Source organism: Salmo salar, chromosome 10 (assembly GCF_965601325.2).
Source record: "Salmo salar chromosome 10, fSalSal1, whole genome shotgun sequence".
Taxonomy (NCBI): Eukaryota; Metazoa; Chordata; class Actinopteri; order Salmoniformes; family Salmonidae; genus Salmo; species Salmo salar.
Window position 1 is genome coordinate 97,979,756 of NC_138300.1, and position 20,378 is coordinate 98,000,133.

At 45.1% G+C, this 20,378-nt stretch overlaps 2 protein-coding genes across 2 annotated transcripts in view; one reads left to right on the top strand and one right to left on the bottom strand.

The window, feature by feature from the left end:
- LOC106561266 (transcription factor Maf) overlaps window positions 1–7,785 on the top strand; it is a 214,132-nt gene extending 206,347 nt beyond the window's left edge. The window contains exon 3 of the mRNA XM_045698710.2: window positions 314–7,785. The gene's annotated coding sequence lies outside the window, so the exon portion shown is untranslated. The remainder of the gene's footprint in view (window positions 1–313) is intronic.
- wwox (WW domain containing oxidoreductase) overlaps window positions 270–20,378 on the bottom strand; it is a 295,903-nt gene continuing 275,794 nt past the window's right edge. Inside the window, exon 9 of the mRNA XM_045688261.2 lies at window positions 270–1,501. Within this exon, the coding sequence (XP_045544217.1) occupies window positions 1,310–1,501 (192 nt within the window). The 3' untranslated portion in view covers window positions 270–1,309. The remainder of the gene's footprint in view (window positions 1,502–20,378) is intronic.

The window sequence follows — 20,378 nt, forward strand, 5'->3', positions numbered from 1 at the left end:
CAGCCGTGTGATTGGTTGGTCAATGTGTCGATTACTCCCTGGCCCTGCCCAGTATTTCCTGGTAGAGGGGTTGAGTTGAAAATAGTTCCAGGTCAAAGGGTGTGCTGCTGCTCACTGACCACATAAAGGAGTCTCATAGACCATTTCTGGCCCCCTTCTCCCCGAAGTCTGCACCCTTACACCCTATGGTACATTTGTTTTGGTTTCTTTGAATAGGATCCTACCAACTGTGTGTGTGTGTGTGAGCATTGAAATGTCCAGACACATAGTGTAAGAAACGGTCTTTAATGTGTCCTCTTCTTTTTCTTTACAGAAACCATGACAGAGGAATGCTGATTTCTTAACAACATCATTCCGCGGCACCAGACGGCCACAAAGCACAACGTCCACACATCTCCAAACCACCCAGAAACCAAGCAACAGTACAGAAGTCCAGATGGACCCGTCACCCAACACCGCACACTTTCATGACGAGATTATCCACAGAAACAAATGACAACAAAACTAAACATCAAGGAAAATACTGAGTTCCTGTTTGATCAACTACTAAAACTCCTGGATTCTCTCTTTCTCTATCACCAGTAGCTACAGACATAATTGTGACTTGTGACAAAGATACAGTACCACATTGTAAATAGCATTTTGTAGAGTATTATATGTTATAATATGTAGGTTGGAGGTCTAACTGTAGACAGACACCGTAGAGGGCAGAGGTGATGATGCGTGAGTTCCCGTTAGCACATAGGCCCAATGCTGTTCCTGTAAATAATGGACAGTAGAAGTGAATAGGGCCTCATATGGAATACAGCTACTACATCTGTATATAGGCATGACACCATAGCTCTAATATGTACATAGGCATTCAATTATACCTCCTTATTTCTCCTATCCCCCTTCAACCCCCCTACACTAGCACAATGATAATCACCATATCTCCATACTCAGACATGTAAAAGATATATATACAGGAGGAAACTGGAGATACAGAGAGAAGATACACACAGGGTTGCAGCTGGTAACACACTGGAGTGAGAAACACAGACCCACTTTGGCTGGAATAAGAAACTGGTGAACTCTCCCTGCCACAAAGAGGCACACAATAACCCTGGTGTATTTGTACGTGTATTTTACTCCCCTTAGTGAAGTGAAAGTTTCAGTTCAATGGTTTGAAAGCTTTCTACAGTCCACTCAATGTACAAATGTTCATTTTCATCCCCACTTTCTCCCTCTCCCTCCATTCCTGATTGGCTAGTCCCTCCTCTCTCCACCAGTCCTGATTGGCTGTTGACAGTCAGTGTGGGCGTGTCAATCAGAGGGCCTGTAGGCCCGTAGGCCTCTCTGAGACTAGGCGCTCGCTTAGCTCCCACAGGCTGGCTGCAGTGACCTGGTCCTCGGCCTGGGGGGAGGGCAGGCAGCGGAAACAGTTGTTGAAGTACATCCCTCCTAGACCCTCCAGCTCCGGAGCTACCGCACAGTACACCGTGGTGGCTGCCCCCTGTTGCTGTGGAGACAGAGAGACAGAGAGACAACAGTCAACATGGAGGACAGACAGAGCAGCACTGATCAACATCATCTGTGTGGGAGGGGACAGTCAGAGAGACTGACAGAGACGCTCTTGTCCGCCAAGAGATACACAGGAAATCCAGGCACCCTAAAGATCCTGCCAAGACACCTCCACTGGAATACACACACCTGGACTCAGCGACCCTGATCCTCCAGAGCTTCCATATGAGACAGACAAGGAACTCCATGCAAATGGAGAGAGACAGAAAGAGAGATACAGAGAGGATAAACTCCATAGAGACACCCCTCTCTGCCACAGCCCATAATGATGGGATAGTGTTACCATAGGGACAATGGATCTGGATATTTTTATTTATATACAGTACCAGTCAAAGGTTTGGACACACCTACTCATTCAATTTTTTTTTTTTTTTTTACTATTTTCTACAATGTATAATATTAGTGAAGACATCAAAACTATTAAATAACACATATAGAATCATGTAGTAACCAAAAAAGTGTTAAACAAATCAAAATGTATTTTAGATTTTAAATTCTTCAAAGTAGCCACTCTTTTACTTGATGACAGCTTTGCACACTCTTGGCATTCTCTCAACCAGCTTCATGAGGAATGCTTTTCCAACAGTCTTGAAGGAGTTCCCACATATGCTGAGCACTTGTTGGCTGCTTTTCCTTCACTCTGCGGTCCAACTCATCCCAAACCATCTCAATTGGGTTGAGGTCAGGTGATTGTGGTGGCCAGGTCATCTGATGCAGCACTCTATCAATCTCCTTGGTCAAATTGCCCTTACACAGCCTGGAGGTGTGTTTTGGGTCATTGTCCTGTTGAAAAACAAATGATAGTCCCACTAAGCGCAAACCAGATGGGATGGCGTATCACTGCAGAATACTGTGGTAGCCATGCTGGTTAAGTGTGCTTTGAATTCTATATAAATCACAGACAGTGTCACCAGCAAAGCACCCCCACACCATCACACCTCCTCCTACATGCTTCACTGTGGGAACCACACATGTGGAGATCATCCGTTCACCTACACAGCCCTTGGAACCAAAAATCTAAAATTTGGACTCATCAGACCAAAGTACAGATTTCCACAGGTCTAATGTCAATTGCTCGTGTTTCTTGGCCCAAGCAAGTCTCTTCTTCTTATTTGTGTCCTTTAGTAGTGGTTTCTTTGCAACAATTCGACCATGAAGGTCTGATTCACACAGTCTCCTCTGAACAGTTGATGTTGAGATGTGTCTGTTACTTGAACTCTGTGAAGCATTTATTTGGGCTGCAATCTGAGGTGCAGTTAACTCTAATGAACTTATCCTCTGCAGCAGAGGTAACTCTGGGTCTTCCTTTCCAGTGGCGGTCCTCATGAGAGCCAGTTTCATCATAGCGCTCAATGTTTTTTGTGACTGCACTTGAAGAAACTTTCAAAGTTCTTGAAATGTTCTGGATTGACTGACCTTCATGTCTTAAAGTAATGATGGACTGTCGTTTCTCACTGCTTATTTGAAATGTTCTTGCCAAAATATGGACTTGGTCTTTTACCAAATAAGGCTATCTTCTGTATACCACCCCTACCTTATCACAAAACAATTGATTGGCTCAAACGCATTAAGAAGGAAACAAAATCCACAAATGTCCTTTTAACAAGGCACACCTGTTAATTGAAATGCATTCCAGGTGACTACCTCATGAAACTGGTTGAGAGAATGCCAAGAGTGTGCAAAGCTGTCATCAAGGCAAAGGGTGGCTACTTTGAAGAATCTAAAATCTAAAATATATTTTGATTTGTTTAACAGTTTTTTGGTTACTACATGACTCCATATGTGTTATTTCATAGTGTTTATGTCTTCACTATTATTCTACAATGTAGAAAATAGTACAAATAAAGAGAAACCCTGGAATGAGTAGGTGTGTCCAAAATTTTGACTGGTACAGTACATATATATATTTCTATATTGTGTGTATACAGGACTGCTGACTCTCCACAGAGTGCATACTTATGGAAATGTGGTAAATACACAGACCAGGGACAACACTGTCTGTCCACAAAACAACACGATCTCTGTAGAATACCACAATAACTGTGGGAAGGTGGCGACTGTTCATCCAGATTTGAAGTAAAACACACCCAAAATATGTTGCACTTGATATTTCTACAGCTGCAATATTTTGTAGTTGTTTTGTGGAAGTTTGCACACTGTTTTCTGTTTTCTGGACAGAGGATGTGGCCCACGGTGTTCTAGACTGGGAAGGAGGGAGCAGCTCTTCTCATTGGGAGTGGAGAGCCAGAGGGTTCTGTAAACTCTATAAGGGAACATATAGTATCTATACCATGATTACACATCTGTACATGTTCACATTATCTAGGGGTTCATGAGGGAAGTCAGACTGTAGAGTAGAGAGCAACGGTCCTAAACAGTAAACATTGGAGTATATACGGTTTGCCACAGTAAAGAGTGAGATACACCACTAAAGAGTGATATGATGAGAATAGTGCTCTTGTACACACACATCATATATAGTACAGGCATGCACACGCTCGCAAACCCCACTCCTTTCTCTCTTCTCTTTCTAAGAAACCTAGAGAGCAGACAGCCTGTTAGACTCTCTACCCTACACCCTCTAATTGAGTGGGAAATGACTACTCAGAAGCTGGATTTCTCAGTTTAACATCTCAAATCCAGTTTACAGTAGTCTGTAGTCACACTGTACTGAGACATGCCTCCCTAATGCAGCACCAGCCGGCACAGTCAGTAATTAGGAGTGGAGAGAGGGAGAGAGGGAGTGCGATTCCACAGCGTTTGAAACAGAGAGGAAGAAACCGACATCAGAGAGTATTACAGCCAGAATTCAGGCGCTCAGAGGATCTTTCATGTAGCCCTGCTGCTGGCTAAAAACTTCTGCTGGCTAAAAACTGCTGTGACGTTATGAGAAGACAGGAGACTGTTCTGGAGCTGACTTCTATAGACACATGAAATACTTCTCTCTGGCTAACTGCTCTTTATCTACAAATGAGACTGGGGGAGAGGACTGATGAGAGACTGCAGAGCGGAGCAGTTTAGTACAGTGCACTGGCAGAGCAGCAAAGGTCTGTACACAAACACACACACACTTCAAAGGCACAGCCTCATTGAGGCTCATTTGAGCATCTGCAGCCTAAGCTGGCAGAGGCTAATACAGGGAGACACACATACGGAAATATACCAGAACTGTTCCAGCACACACACACTGGCTGTCATTAAGATCTAGCAACACACACAGTCACACAATGTACACACAGTCACACACATGTACACACAGTCACACAATGTACACACATGTACACACAGTCTCACACATGTACACACAGTCACACAGTCACACATGTACACACAGTCACACAATGTACACACAGTCACACACATGTACACACAGTCACACAATGTACACACATGTACACACAGTCTCACACATGTACACACAGTCACAGAATAAAGTGCATGCACACATACACAGACATACAGTAGACTCTCTCATTGAGCAATACAGACACACATCAAACATCCTTCTCAGTGCTGGTAGTAGCAGCGGCAGATTGATGAAACAACTGCATCTCTCTGCTGTCTCCCTCCCTGCCAGCACACTGATAACTCTACACACCTCATAGGACTGGCATATCAAAGGCTCACACATGTCACTCAGTGTCTAAGAGACACACCCAGACCCACATATACACAGTTCAGAAGCAGGGTGTCAGATCATTTAGCTAACCAGTCACCCTCAGTTACCTGCTTTAGAATGTAGACACAAACTCACTGGAAGATGCAATATATTTACCTTCCTGCTCATCTTACTCTACTTCCAGGGTCATCTCTGTTTTAGGTGAAAGGTGGTCCATCAATACATTGGAATGATTTACACCTGATCTGAGAACGCAGCTCTACTGCACAGCAGGGAATTCTGTCTGAGGGAGACAACAAGATATGTACACAGCAGAAGGAGAGAGAGGGAGAAAGAGAGAGGGAGAGAGTGTGTGTGTGTGTGTTATCTTCTTGGTGTTCAGCTCGGCCCTCCCACTACATGACCTTTTTACCCGTGTAAGAGATAAGCCTGATGAGATTAGCATGCTAGACATTAACATGCAGAACCACCCACCACCACTATCTATCAGAGATACATAGAGAGAAGAAGGGGAATGGGCTGGAGACAAACACACACACACACACAAACAGACACACAAACAGACAAACACACACACACACACACACACACACACACAGACAAACAGACAGACAGACAGACAGACAGACAGACAGACAGACAGACAGACAGACAGACAGACAGACAGACAGACAGAGACACACACACACACACACACACACACACACACACACACACACACACACACACACACACACACACACACACACACACAATCCCTCCTGACATGTACAGTAGCCCAACAGATGTGTATAATCATGTACATTATAAATAATAACTGTACATTTTAGGTGTCGACCAACCAATGGCTCTTTCTGTTTGTGTACTAGTATTTGTCAATGTAAATCCTGATTCTGATATACATAGTTTTACAGAGTTGACAGAGAAATGACTGGTTTTCTTGGGGTTGGTATGTTATGTTCCTATCAGACAGAACTGAGCACCACACACTGGTGGGTGGAGAGGAAAGGGTTAATTGAGTGTAAGCCAAAGCAACTGTCCCTGAGACATCCCATAAATCACCAGAACTAAACGGGGAAAGGAAAACACTTTCACCATCACTTCAGCAATATAGTAGAAATGTGACAAACCGAAGTAGCAGGGTCCTAGCCAACAAGATCTTTTCCAGACCACTTAAACACACAAACCCAACCTCTGCAATCTCTATGCTTTAAGAGCTGCAATAAACAGGCCCTAGATCAGCAGCAATAACCTGACCATGTCTGGCCTGGACCATCACTGCTCTGGAAAATAGTGCCGGATCACATTTATGTCTTCCAATTTTCAACAGAATGAAAATATTTAAAATGTACTTTGGAAAGTATTCTGCAATATTTAACTGTTGAACAGCCACTCTTCAATGTATTGAAAAGCAAGGTCAGAGAGAAGGGAGATATTGGTGTTGAATCATTACAGGGTAACTATACTGTATCTCAGAGTTGTTCGGCGTTGTTTTGATAGTATAACATGTTACTGTGGTGATCTCTAACCATGTCTAATCACTCTGTGCTTGTACAGTACAGCAATACTATATGATCCATTGTGCTATTTGTTAGCATAGGACTAATGTACCAGAAAGAGAAAAAAAAACTGTTTTGTTTCTGCCTCATCAAGGTTGGGCTCTGTCATTCTGTCATACGAGTGTTCTCTGTTAATATGCGTGACCCTTTTCCCAGACGTGTGTATTTATGACATTGACCTGTAAATACACCCAGTACTGTAGAGCACTCTGTTCTTGGCCCAGCCCGTCCTGTCCTGTACAAAGGAACATGTAAATAGCAAACAGCTATGCATGCTGACAGTCTAGCACTTCTTTCAGGTACTTTTATAATCCCAAACTTCTCATATGGCATGTGCTGAAAATGATCTATGAACAAGTCAAATAAAAAGAGAATAATAAAAAAGAACCAATATGTCAGACGATGACATCCTGGACAAAGTGTAAAGTCTTACAGTTCTCTTACTCTTGTGGGTGGTTCACTTCTGTTCTTTTACCTGTCGTTCTGAATGTGTTCTGTCATTCTGAATGTGGTTAAACCACTCTGGTCAAGGTTCTGTTCAGTTGTCTTGGTGTGTGAAGGGTTGAGGCAAAGCAGAGAGGCAACCTGTGTGTTAACAACTAAAGCCTCGTTAAGAGTCTGTCCACATCTGTCACAGGGCAGCATAGTCCTCTCTTGTTGTGACGAGAGCAGACATGACTGGCCCTGGCAACACACACAGGGGGACACTGATTGTGATTTAGCAGTGTTCTGTTTTAAGGAACTAGAATTGGAACTAGGCTATATAACAAGCTTATATGATAGGATGATCACAGAGGATAGTATGAGCAGTAAAAGAGACTTGCCTCAGCTCTAGGATCCAGTCTCTCTGAACTAACAGTCTCACATGAAGGTCTATCTATGCCATGATGGAGAAGATGGGACTCCAACAGGACTTTGTGCTTTTGTTGATCATTTAGGAATGTTTATTTCCAACCCCATGGTGTTCACAATAGATGGAAGTATCTGATTTTTAATCTGTGCTAAAGATATTTCACATTTAATAAATGATCATTGTAACAACAACACGTCTGCTGGCTTGTCTCTGGCCCATGTTTGTGTAATAGAGAGCGACAGAGCGAGTGAGAGTGAGAGAGAGGAGAGAGAGAGTGTATGTTTATACTAGCCCTCAGCGGCGCTAGCCTCTGCGAGCCGACAGCCCATCTAAGCGTGCCCAGCCCAGATGTGAGGGGAATCCTGGGTAACGTGGTCCACTCAGATAAACGGACTGGCCCTCCATTCAGCCTAACCAATCAACCGGAAGGAGAGGGATTAACACCACAAACACACCAGCACACCTCTAAAAACAACACAATGTTCACCCTCATGACTCCACAGTCACCCCCGTAACCTCAGCCCCCCCTCCACACACACACACACACACACACACACACACACACACACACACACACACACACACACACACACACACACACACACACGTATAATGCTGTTCTTGCCATTCTAATGGGAGAGCCCTCTAAGGCACTGGCCTCTGCTCCTCAGTATGTATTACATTCTATTAAAAAGCCATCATTAGCCCCTAGGCCTTCTGGGTAATACAGGGAACTGGGCGGCCTGCTCCCCAGAGGGGCATTAGGGACAGGATGGAGAGACCACACACCTAACCCTGGTCCCCCCTGTCCCCACATCACATCTCTCCATCTGAAGAACATTAGGATAGAGAATGGAGACCACACACCTAACCCTGGTTCCCCCTGTCCCCACATCACATCTCTCCATCTGAAGAACATTAGGATAGAGAATGGAGACTACACACCTAACCCTGGTTCCCCCTGTCCCCACATCACATCTCTCCATCTGAAGAACATTAGGATAGAGAATGGAGACCACACACCTAACCCTGGTTCCCCCTGTCCCCACATCACATCTCTCCATCTGAAGAACATTAGGATAGAGAATGGAGAGACCACACACCTAACCCTGGTTCCCCCTGTCCCCACATCACATCTCTCCATCTGAAGAACATTAGGATAGAGAATGGAGACCACACACCTAACCCTGGTTCCCCCTGTCCCCACATCACATCTCTCCATCTGAAGAACATTAGGATAGAGAATGGAGAGACCACACACCTAACCCTGGTTCCCCCTGTCCCCACATCACATCTCTCCATCTGAAGAACATTAGGATAGAAAATGTTATTGTTCACCTAATACTTTTTTTGCACTATTGGTTAGAGCCTGTAAGTAAGAATTTCACAGTAAGGTGAATACCTGTTGTATTCGGCACACGTGACAAATAAACTTTGATATTATTTGATTGATTTGAGAATGGAGAGAGTGTACACTTTCAATCCCCGATACCGCTATGTCATACATCTAACCTCTCTGTCACCACACTCCACCATCTCTGCCTCACCTCCAACTTCTGCAATGTGTGTGTGTGTGTGTGTGGGGGGGGGGGGGGTGAACAAAAGGAGGTAAGGATGACAAAAGAGTAGGGAAGAAGGGGATGAAGGGATGAGTCGATGAATCATTCAAGGGGAAAACGATGGAAATGAGAAGGACTTGGGCAGCAACTGTGAAACTATCTCCTCTTTATCTTGGGATAGGACTTGTGAGGTGATGGGCTCCAGCTAATTATTGTCCCCTAATAAAAGCAACATATGCTAACACAATAAAAGGCCTTATTGGACAGCTCTTCATTAAAGAGGGGCAGTAAAGAGAGAGGGGTTCTGGCACAGGGAGGAGATTAAAAGGCCTGGTCTGAATGGGAGAATAGGAGTCTCTCTATATAGTGGGACTATGGGGGCATGTAGGACTATAAAACAGCTGCATTAAACAAGAAGAGGACTGGACGCTTTATTGGGCGTGATCTCTTTCTCTCTGTCACTCCCAGTCACTCCCAGTCACTCCTCCTTACTTTCTCCCTCTCCCACTTTCTCATTTCATCTTTCTCCATCTCACTCCCTCTCTTCCCCACATTCTCATTTCATCTATCTCCATCTTTCTCTTTCTCACTTCCTCTCCAACCCACTCTTCCTCACCTCTCTCCTAAGCAGTGCCGCAACGCGTTTGATTTTAGCGCAAACGCTGCTCCTTCGTGGAATTGCTGTGCGCGCTCTCTCACTATTAAGCATGTAAACACATTGGTCAGAGAATGGCTGGCTGGTGGCTCGGCGGGAAAATGGTTTAAACCTGATCTAAAAACAGCCCTATAGCCGTCTAGCCTTATTACAGTGAGATTTCACATGCACTGCATTCGTTGCCTTCCCTTTAGACAGCATAAATAAAACAGGATTGGGTGAATAACTTGAAAATGATATCCATAAGCCTACTAATACACGAATTAATTAAAAACATACACATATTTAATAGAATAAACAGGAAGAGAAGTTATTTCAACCTTGTAATAATGCATTTTCTTTCAATTTGCTCTATTGAATCTAATTATCAATATAATAAAATGATATTTCCTTGAAAAGTAGCCCTACAGCCTACTCAAACATCAATATTGGCTTTAGCAAGGCACTGTGCAGATTCAATCATTTTCAGCACAAGGAATTGTTTTAGGATTCATTTTCAGCACGTGATGATGAGTTTTTTAGGATAAGCTAGAGATTCTACACCGCTGTTTGTCGGCAGCACACTAAATCTTTCCATCCATTGGAGGAGCATGTTAACATCAGAAGCCTCCTCCCTAAGTTTGTTTTACTCACTGCTTTAGCACACTCCACCAACCCTGATGTCCTTGCCGTGTCTGAATCCTGTCATAGGAAGGCCACCAAAAATTCTGAGATTTCCATCCCCAAATACAACCTTTTCCGTGAAGATAGAACTGCCAAAGGGGGAGGAGTTGCAGAGATAGCCTGCAAAGTTCTGTCATACTTTCCATCCAGGTCTATGCCCAAACAGTTCGAGCTTCTAATTTTAAAAATGAATCTCTCCAGAAATAAGTCACTCACTGTTGCCGCCTGTTATAGACCCCCTCAGCTCCCAGATGTACTCTGGCCACCATATGTGAATTGATTGCCCCCCATCTATCCTCAGAGTTCGTTCTGTAGGTGACCTAAACTGGGATATGCTTAACACCCCGGCCATCCTACAATCTAAGCTAGATGCCCTCAATCTCACACAAATTATCAAGGAACCCACCAGGTACAACCCTAAATCCGTAAACATGGGCACCCTTATAGATATTATCCTGACCAACTTTCCCTCCAAATACACCTCTGCTGTTTTCAATCAGGATCTCAGCGATCACTGCCTCATTGCCTGCATTCGCTATGGGTCAGTGGTTAAACGACCACCCCTCATCACTGTCAAACGCTCCCTAAAACACTTCTGCGAGCAGGCCTTTCTAATTGACCTGGCCCGGGTAACCTGGAAGGATATGGACCTCATCCCGTCAGTCGAGGATGCCTGCTCGTTCTTTAAAAGTAATTTCCTCACCATCTTAAATAAGCATGCCCCTTTCAAAAAATGTAGAACTAAGAACAGATATAGCCCTTGGTTCACTCCAGACCTGACTGCCCTCGACCAGCACAAAAACATCCTGTAGCGGTCTGCACTAGCATCGAATAGTCCCTGTGATATGCAACTGTTCAGGGAAGTCAGGAACCAATACACGCAGTCAGTCAGGAAAGCAAAGGCTAACTTTTTCAAACAGAAATTTGCATCCTGTAGCTCTAACTCCAAAAGGTTTAGGGACACTGTAAAGTCCATGGAGAATAAAAGCACCTCCTCCCAGCTGCCCACTGCACTGAGGCTAGGTAATAATGTCACCACCGATAAATCCACGATAATCGAGAATTTCAATAAGCATTTCTCTACGGCTGGCCATGCTTTCCTCCTGGCTACCCCAACCCCTCTCTTTCTAAAATTATCCACAGCCATTGTTGCAACCCCAATTACCAGTCTGTTCAACCTCTCTTTCGTATCGTCCAAGATCCCTAAAGATTGGAAAGCTGCCGAGGTCATCCCCCTCTTCAAAGGGGGTGACACTCTAGACCCAAACTGTTATGAACCTATATCCATCCTGCCCTGCCTTTCTAAAGTCTTCGAAAGCCAAGTTGATAAACAGATCACCGACCATTTCGAATGGACCTCAGCCACGCTCAAGGTCCAAAACAATATCATAACCTCCATCGATAAAAGACAGTACTGTGCAGCTGTCTTCATCGACCTGGCCAAGGCTTTCGACTCTGTCAATCACTGTATTCTTATCGACAGACTCAACAGCCTTGGTTTCTCAAATGACTGCCTCGCCTGGTTCACCAACTACTTCTCAGACAGAGATCAGTGTGTCAAATCAGAGGGCCTGTTGTCTGGACTGGCAGTATCTATGGGGGTACCACAGAGTTAAATTATCGGGCCGACTCTTTTCTCTGTATATATCAATGATGTCGCTCTTGCTGCGGGTGATTCCCTGATCCACCTCTATGCAGACGACACCATTCTGTATACATCTGGCCCTTCTTTGGACACTGTGTTAACAAACCTCCAAATGAGCTTCAATGCCATACAACACTCCTTCCGTGGCCTCCAACTATTCGTAAACGCTAGTAAAACTAAATGCATGCTTTTCAACCGTTCGCTGCCCGCACCCGCCCGCCCGACTAGCATCACTACTCTGGACGGTTAAATCTAGAATCGGCTTCCTATTTCGCAACAAATCCTCCTTCACTCACGCCGCCAAACATACCCTCGTAAAACGGACTATTCTACTGATCCTTGACTTCGGCGATGTCATTTACAAAATAGCCTCCAACACTCTACTCAGCAAACTGGATCTATCACAATGCCATCCGTTTTGTAACCAAAGCCCCAAATACCACCCACCACTGCGACCTGTATGCTCTTGTCGGCTGGCCCTCGCTACATATTCGTCGCCAGACCCACTGGCTCCAGGTCATCTATAAGTATATGCTAGGTAAAGCTCCACCTTATCTCAGCTCACTGGTCACGATAACAACACCCACCCGTACCACGCGCTCCTCCAGGTATATCTCACTGGTCATCCCCAAAGCCAACACCCCCTTTGGCTGCCTTTCCTTCCAGTTCTCTGCTGCCAATGACTGGAACGAATTGCAAAAATGGCTGAAGCTGGAGACTTATATTTCCCTCACTAACTTTAAACATCAACTATCTGAGCAGCTGCAGCTGTACATAGCCCATCTGTAAATAGCCCATCCAATCTACCTACCTCATCCCCATATTGTTCTTATTTACTTTTCTGCTCTTTTGCACACCAGTATCTCTACTTGCACATCATCACTCCAGTATTCATTTGCAAAATTGTAATTACTTCGCTACTATGGCCTATTTATTGCCTTACCTCCTCACGCCATCTGCACACACTGTATATAGACTTTCTTTTTTTCTATTGTGTTATTGACTATACGCTTGTTTATTCCATGTGTCTCACTGCTTTGCTTTATCTTGGCCAGGTCGCAGTTGTAAATGAGAACTTGTTCTCAACTAGCCTATCTGGTTAAATAAAGGTGAAATAAAAAAATAAAATTAGGCTATAGTGATCGGCACCAACAGCCTATGTAAAACTCTGTATCAATAGGCTGTCAGTTGTATGAAAAGGAGACGGAAATGTGACTGACCTGCACTGCATAGCTTGGAAAGTGTCCAGATGACTGGGAGCTGATTGGCCAGCAGGCTAGGTGTGAATGTTCTGAAAGTTTAATTATTGTTTTTTAAATAATTTTTTTGTACTTTTACAAAATAAATTCTCCCAAATGTCATGCTATCCCATTGGTAATTACAGTCTTGTCCCATTGCTGCAACTCCCCTACGTACTCGGGAGAGGCGAAGGTCGAGAGCCATGTGTCATCTGAAACACGACCCTGACAAGCCGCACTGCTTCTTGACACACTGCTCGCTTAACCCGGAAGCCAGTCGCACCAATGTGTCAGAGGAAACACCGTCCAGCTGGCGACCGGCGTCAGGTTGCTGGCACCCAGTCCGCCACAAGGAGTCACTAGAGCGCGATGGGACAAGGAAATCCAGGCCGGCCAAACCCTCCCCTAACCTGGACGATGCTGGGCCAATTGTGCGCCGCCTCACGGGTCTCCTAGTCACAGCCGGCTGATACACTGAAATCTTAATTGTAATCAATTATGAATATAATAAGAAACCCATCGACCCCTTAGGGGCCATCAGCGGGACAAAAGTCTTGCTTAGTCAATGAGATGGTCCACTATTTAGGGCAGCGGCGCTTTATCAAATGGTCATATTGATGTTTTAAGCTACACCGTGTAGTGAAAACAGTTTATATCCAAAATGATGCTTGCGATTGCAAAATCGAATGCTTCTGACTGATAGCACACGATACAAAAAGAGCCAAAGTAGCGTAGTACATTCCACAAAAAGTATTGCTGGACAAAAAGACACATATGCGTCTCTCTCTCTCCCGTTTTCACTTCATTCACTTACTCTCTCTATAGGAGTAGGATATTCAGTGCCTTCAGAAAGTATTCATACCCCTTGACTTATTCCACATTTGGTTGTTACAGCCTGAATTGAACCCATGATAACAATGTGAAAACAGGATTTTTGAAATATTCACAAATGTATTGAAAATGAAATACAGAAATATCTAATTTACATAAGTATTCACAACACTGAGTCAATACATCACCTTTGGCAGCGATTACAGCTGATAACCATTTTCAAGTCTTGAAATTTACAAGCAGTTTTAAGTCAAAACTGTAACTCAGCCACTCAGGAACTGTCTTCTTGGAAGCAACTCAAGTGCAGATTTTGCCGGTGCTTAGCTCCATTCTGTACATTTTTTATCCTGAACAACTCCCAAGCCCTTAACGATTACAAGCATATCCATAACATGATGCAGCCGCCACTATGCTTGAAAATATGGAGAGTAGTACTTAGTAATGTGTTGTATTGGATTTGCCCCAAACATAACACTTTGTATTCAGGACAAAAAGTTAATTGCGTTGCCACATTTTTTGCAGTATTACTTTAGTGCCTTGTCGCAAACAGGATGCATGTTTTGGAATATTTGTACTCTGTAAAGGCTTCCTTTTCACTCTGTCAATTAGGTTAGTATTGTAGAGTAACAACAATGTTGTTGATCCATCCTTAGTTTTCTCCTATCACAGCATTTAAAATCACCATTGGCCTCATGGTGAAATCCCTGAGTGGTTTCCTTCCTCTCTGGCAACTGAGTTTGGAAGGATGCCTGTATCTTCGTAGTGACTGTTTGTAATGATACACCATCCAAAGTGTAATTAGTAATGAATAACTTCACCATGCTCAAATGGATATTCAATGTCAGCTTTTTTATTTTTACCCATCTACCAAAACCTCCCTGGTCTTTGTGGTTGAATCTGTGTTTGAAATTCACTGCTCGACTGAGGGACCTTACAGATAATTGTATGCGTGGGGTGAAAATATGAGGTAGTCATTGAAAAATCATGTTAAACACAAGTTATTTAGGCTTGCCATAACAACACATTTCAGCTTTTTATTTTTAATACATTTGTTAAAAAATCTAAATAAATAAAAAATCACTTTGACATTATGGGGTATTGTGTGTTGGCCAGTCACAAAAAATATATATTTTGTCAATTTTAAATTCAGGCTGTAACACAACAAAATGTGGAAAAAGTCAAGGGGTGTGAATACTTTCTGAAGGCACTGTAATTGTATTTGGACCAGAGATCCAGAAGGCAAAAGCATCAGAATACACCCATCTCAATCAAGTCATTCTGTCTCATTGTTATGGTAACTACAGCCTATTGGTCCATTTGGAAATGGAACATAGTCACAATGAACAACAAGCAACAATACGGATGGGATGAGGATTTATTCAACTATGTATATGCATTCAGACTGTCAAGCAATGGACAATATGACTTATATGATGGAATATGAATTGATATCGAAAGTATCAACAATAGAGGAAACCACCAGGCTATTTGGATGACAATAATATTGATGTTATAGTAGATATTATAAATTAAACGTTTTAATCCAGTGAGCAACCCCTGTCCCTCCTTCTCTCCATTCTCCCTCCCTCCCTCCCTCCATCTCTTTCCTTTCCTTCCTTCCTTCCTCCTCCGTAGTTCTCTCGCTGGAGGTCATCAGAGGAGTGCTCTGGTTTAAATAAGGAGGCAGATTTGGCCCATTAAATTCTGCTAGTAATTATATTAATTTGGCAGGGACGTGTCATTTTCACAGGAGAGCAACTAGCACAGCCATTATCTCACTCACACACACACACACACACACACACACACACACACACACACACACACACACACACACACACACACACACACACACACACACACACACACACACACACACACACACACACACACACACACACACACACACACACAGTAAAGAAACTAGCAGTAACATTATGAGTGTCCAGAGTTCTGTTAACAGGACCGATCAGTGTGCCCTTGGTCATCACGGTTACCCGAACATACTTATATCCCTCCCTTTCTCTCTCCTCCTTTTCCCTTCGCTCTCTCCCTTTCTCCTCCAGTCTGTGTCTCTGTGTGTGTGTGTGTGTGTGCTGCGTGGCCCTGCTCTGACAGTATAATACCATATGACTAGTAGAGCTTGTCTAACTACTTAACACCTTTTCACCAGAGTAATGAGGGCACTGGGTCTGGGCCCCACTGTGTGGTTGTGACTGTGTAATGGCATTGCTGGGTTGGTACTGCGTGTGTGTGTGTGTGTGTGTGTGTGTGGTACAGGGTGGCGAGCGTAGGGTTTTGGTGTTGGGATTAAGTGATGGCAGGCAGTAAGCAGAAAGCTTTGCATTTAGAGTAGCAGTCACCACAGAACACAGAGACTAAATAGTTCCTGTTCCATGGCCCAACACCACTCCCCTCAGGTCTACAGTCCTCTGAAACAACCCACAGCCTCGCCTGCATTCATTCCATTACACGCACACACTGCAGACTCCCGTGCTCCTGTGTGTGTTCATGTGCTCCGGTGTCTGTGTGTGTGTGCGCATATTCCCGAGCTCCTGTGAGTGTGTGTGTCAATGCTAACCCCTCTCTGTGCTGCTGGCCGGGTTGAATGCGGTGTGAATAAATTAGTGCTGTTCAGCTCCTCCATGTAATTATGCTGCTGTCAGGACTAGGCCTCTCCTCAACATTCATTTTAATAAAGTTGGCCTCATAGGTCACGGACCACAGGTCACCTTCAGTGACAGCCCAGGGGGCTCGCTCTCTCGCGCTCTCTCGAAGACACACACACACACACACACACACACACACACACACACACACACACACACACACACACACACACACACACACACACACACACACACACACACACACACACACACACACACAGAGACAAGTACACAGACATACACACTCTTGCACACAGGCACGTAAACACACCCTTCACCTGTGACTTACATGAGATGGACAGAGAAGAATGGGAGAGGAGAGGAAGAGAAGGGAATGGCAGAAGGGAGGAAGAGAGAAAAAGAGAAACAGAGTTGAAGGGGAGGGGCTAAAAGGAGGAGAGAAAAGCGGTAAATGATCGAGGTCAAAAAGGAAGAGGGAGCAACAGAGGAGAGGAGAGGAAGAGGAGAGGAAAGGAAAGGAGAGGAGAGGAGAGTGTAAGGTGAGAAGTAGGAGAGGAGAGGAGAGGAGAGGAGAGGAGAGGAGAGGAGAGGAGAGGAGAGGAGAGGAGAGGAGAGGAGAGGAGAGGAGAGGAGAGGAGAGGAGAGGAGAGGAGAGGAGAGAGAGGAGAGAAGTAGGAGAGGAGAGGAGAGGAGAGGAGAGGAGAGGAGAGGAGAGGAGAGGAGAGGAGAGGAGAGGAGAGGAGAGGAGAGGAGAGGAGAGGAGAGGAGAGGAAAGGAGAGGAGAGGAGAGGGGAAGGGGAGAAGGAGGAGAGGAGAGGAGAGGAGAGGAGAGGAGAGGAGAGGAGTAGGAGAGGAGAGGAGAGGAGAGGAGAGGAGAGGAGAGGAGAGGAGAGGAGAGGAGAGGAGAGGAGAGAAGTAGGAGAGGAGAGGAGAGGAGAGGAGAGGAGAGGAGAGGAGAGGAGAGAGAGGAGAGGAGAGGAGAGGAGAGGAGAGAGTGGAGAGAGAGGAGAGGAGAGGAGAGGAGAGGAGAGAGAGGAGAGGAGAGGAGAGGAGAGGAAGGAGAGGAGAGGAGAGGGGAGAGGAGAGGAGAGGAGAGGAGAGGAGAGGCCGAGGAGAGTGTAAGGTGAGAGGAGAGGGAGTGTCAGGTGAGAGGAGAGGAGAGGAGAGGAGAGGAGAGGAGAGGAGAGGAGAGGAGAGGAGAGGAGAGGAGAGGAGAGGAGAGGAGAGGAGAGGAGAGGAGAGGAGAGGAGAGGAGAGGAGAGTGTAAGGTGAGAAGTAGGAGAGGAGAGGAGAGGAGAGGAGAGGAGAGGAGAGGAGAGGAGAGGAGAGGAGAGGAGAGGAGAGGAGAGGAGAGGAGAGGAGAGGAGAGGAGGGAGAGAAGAGGAGAGGAGAGTGTAAGGTGAGAAGTAGGAGAGTGTTCCTCTTGGCCAGATGGCTGTGTGTAGTGTCATTTGTCCTGCTGCTAACACTTACCTTTGGACGTGTGTGTGCGTGTGATTGTGTGTGTGTGTGTCTGACTTATTAAGTCAGTTTCATAAGATGACATCAGTTGTCATGTATATACTGAGCTGTCATCTACCTTTATACCTGACAACATATCCTTCCATCCAGTCAAATCAATCTCATATTGACAGCTGAATGTCGGTGTGAACAGAGATTGATGTCCAGGTACTTACCTCCTTTTCTAAAGGCTGAAACTCTACATGCTGACTGAAATTCACCTCAACTATCTTAACTTGAAAACACTGCAAAAGCATCAGGAGAAAGCACACACATACACACACAAGCCAGTGCGGTCTCTCTGTTGATGTGGCGGTGACTGTTACCGTGGTGATGCTGTTAATTAGCTCCAGCGGTGAACCGCTATTTCCCGCGGCTAGGCATTGTTACCGTCAGGTGTGCAGGGTCCTATGACACCACTATGTCTCAAGGACACATCACATCTCTATCTCCCTCTATCTCCCTTTCTCTCTATTTCTATCTCCCTTTATTTCTATCTCCTCTATCTCACTCTCTCCCCCTTTCTATTTCTATCTCCCTCTCTCCCCCTTTCTCTCTATTTCTATCTCCCTCTATCTCACTCTCTCCCCCTTTCTATTTCTATCTCCCTCTCTCCCCCTTTCTCTCTATTTCTATCTCCCTCTATCTCACTCTCTCCCCCTTCTATTTCTATCTCCCCCTCCCCCTCTCTATTTCTGTCCCCCTCTAGCTCTCTATTTCTATCTCCCTCTCCCCTTCTCTATTTCTGTCCCCCTCTCGCTCTCTATTTCCATATCCCTCTCTCTCTCTCTCTATTTCTGTCCCCCTCTCGCTCTCTATTTCTATCTCCCTCTCCCCTCTCTATTTCAGTCCCCCTCTCGCTCTCTATCTCCCTCTCCCCTTCTCTATTTCTGTCCCCCTCTCGCTCTCTATTTCCATATGCCTCTCTCTCTCTCTCTATTTCTGTCCCCCTCTCGCTCTCTATTTCTATCTCCCTCTCCCCTCTCTATTTCAGTCCCCCTCTCGCTCTCTATCTCCCCCTCCCCCCCCCTCTATTTCTGTCCCCCTCTCGCTCTCTATCTCCCCTCCCCCTCTCCATTTCTGTCCCCCTCTCGATCTCCCTCTCCCCCTCTCTATTTCTATCTCGCTCTCTCCCCCTTTCTCTCTATTTCTATCTCCCTCTATCTCACTCTCTCCCCCTTTCTATTTCTATCTCCCTCTCTCCCCCTTTCTCTCTATTTCTATCTCCCTCTATCTCACTCTCTCCCCCTTTCTATTTCTATCTCCCCCTCCCCCTCTCTATTTCTGTCCCCCTCTAGCTCTCTATTTCTATCTCCCCCTCCCCCTCTCTATTTCTGTCCCCCTCTCGCTCGCTATTTCTATATCCCCCTCCCCCTCTCTATTTCTGTCCCCCTCTCGCTCTCTATTTCTATGTCCCTCTCTCTCTCTTTATTTCTGTCCCCCTCTCGCTCTCTATTTCTATCTCCCTCTCCCCCCTCTCTATTTCTGTCCCCCTCTCGCTCTCTATTTCTATGTCCCTCTCCCGCTCTCTATTTCTATGTCCCTCTCTCTCTATTTCTATCTCCCTATCTCCCCTCTCTATTTCTATGTCCCTCTATTTCTATCTCCCTTTCTCTCTATTTCTATCTCCCTTTCTCTATATATCTCTCTCTCCACCTCTCTATTTGTATCTCCCTCTCCGACTTTGTCTCTCTTAACTCTGCTTTCTAAACTGGTTCCGGCTTTCTAGTTTAAGATTAGGCAGTGGAAGTTTCAATGTAGAGGAAGATATAAGCTGGCTATTGAGGAAGCCAATGTATTCAGAATGGGTTTGCTGTCAGTTCAAGCATACAGCCATTTTGAAGATATCTGTAAGTGTGTGTGTATGTGTTTGTGTCTGAGCTAACCTTGTATTCCCACTCCTTCCCTCTCCCCCCAGTAAACTAGTAGAAGTGTGTACCCTTGCTGTGCGAGGTGACTTTGCCTGCCTGTGTAATGCTTACAGCAGCATGCTTTGTTAGCTGCAGGTAATTTATGAGAGGACTGTGCTGATGGCCTGATACGATTGGCTGCCCACACTGTCT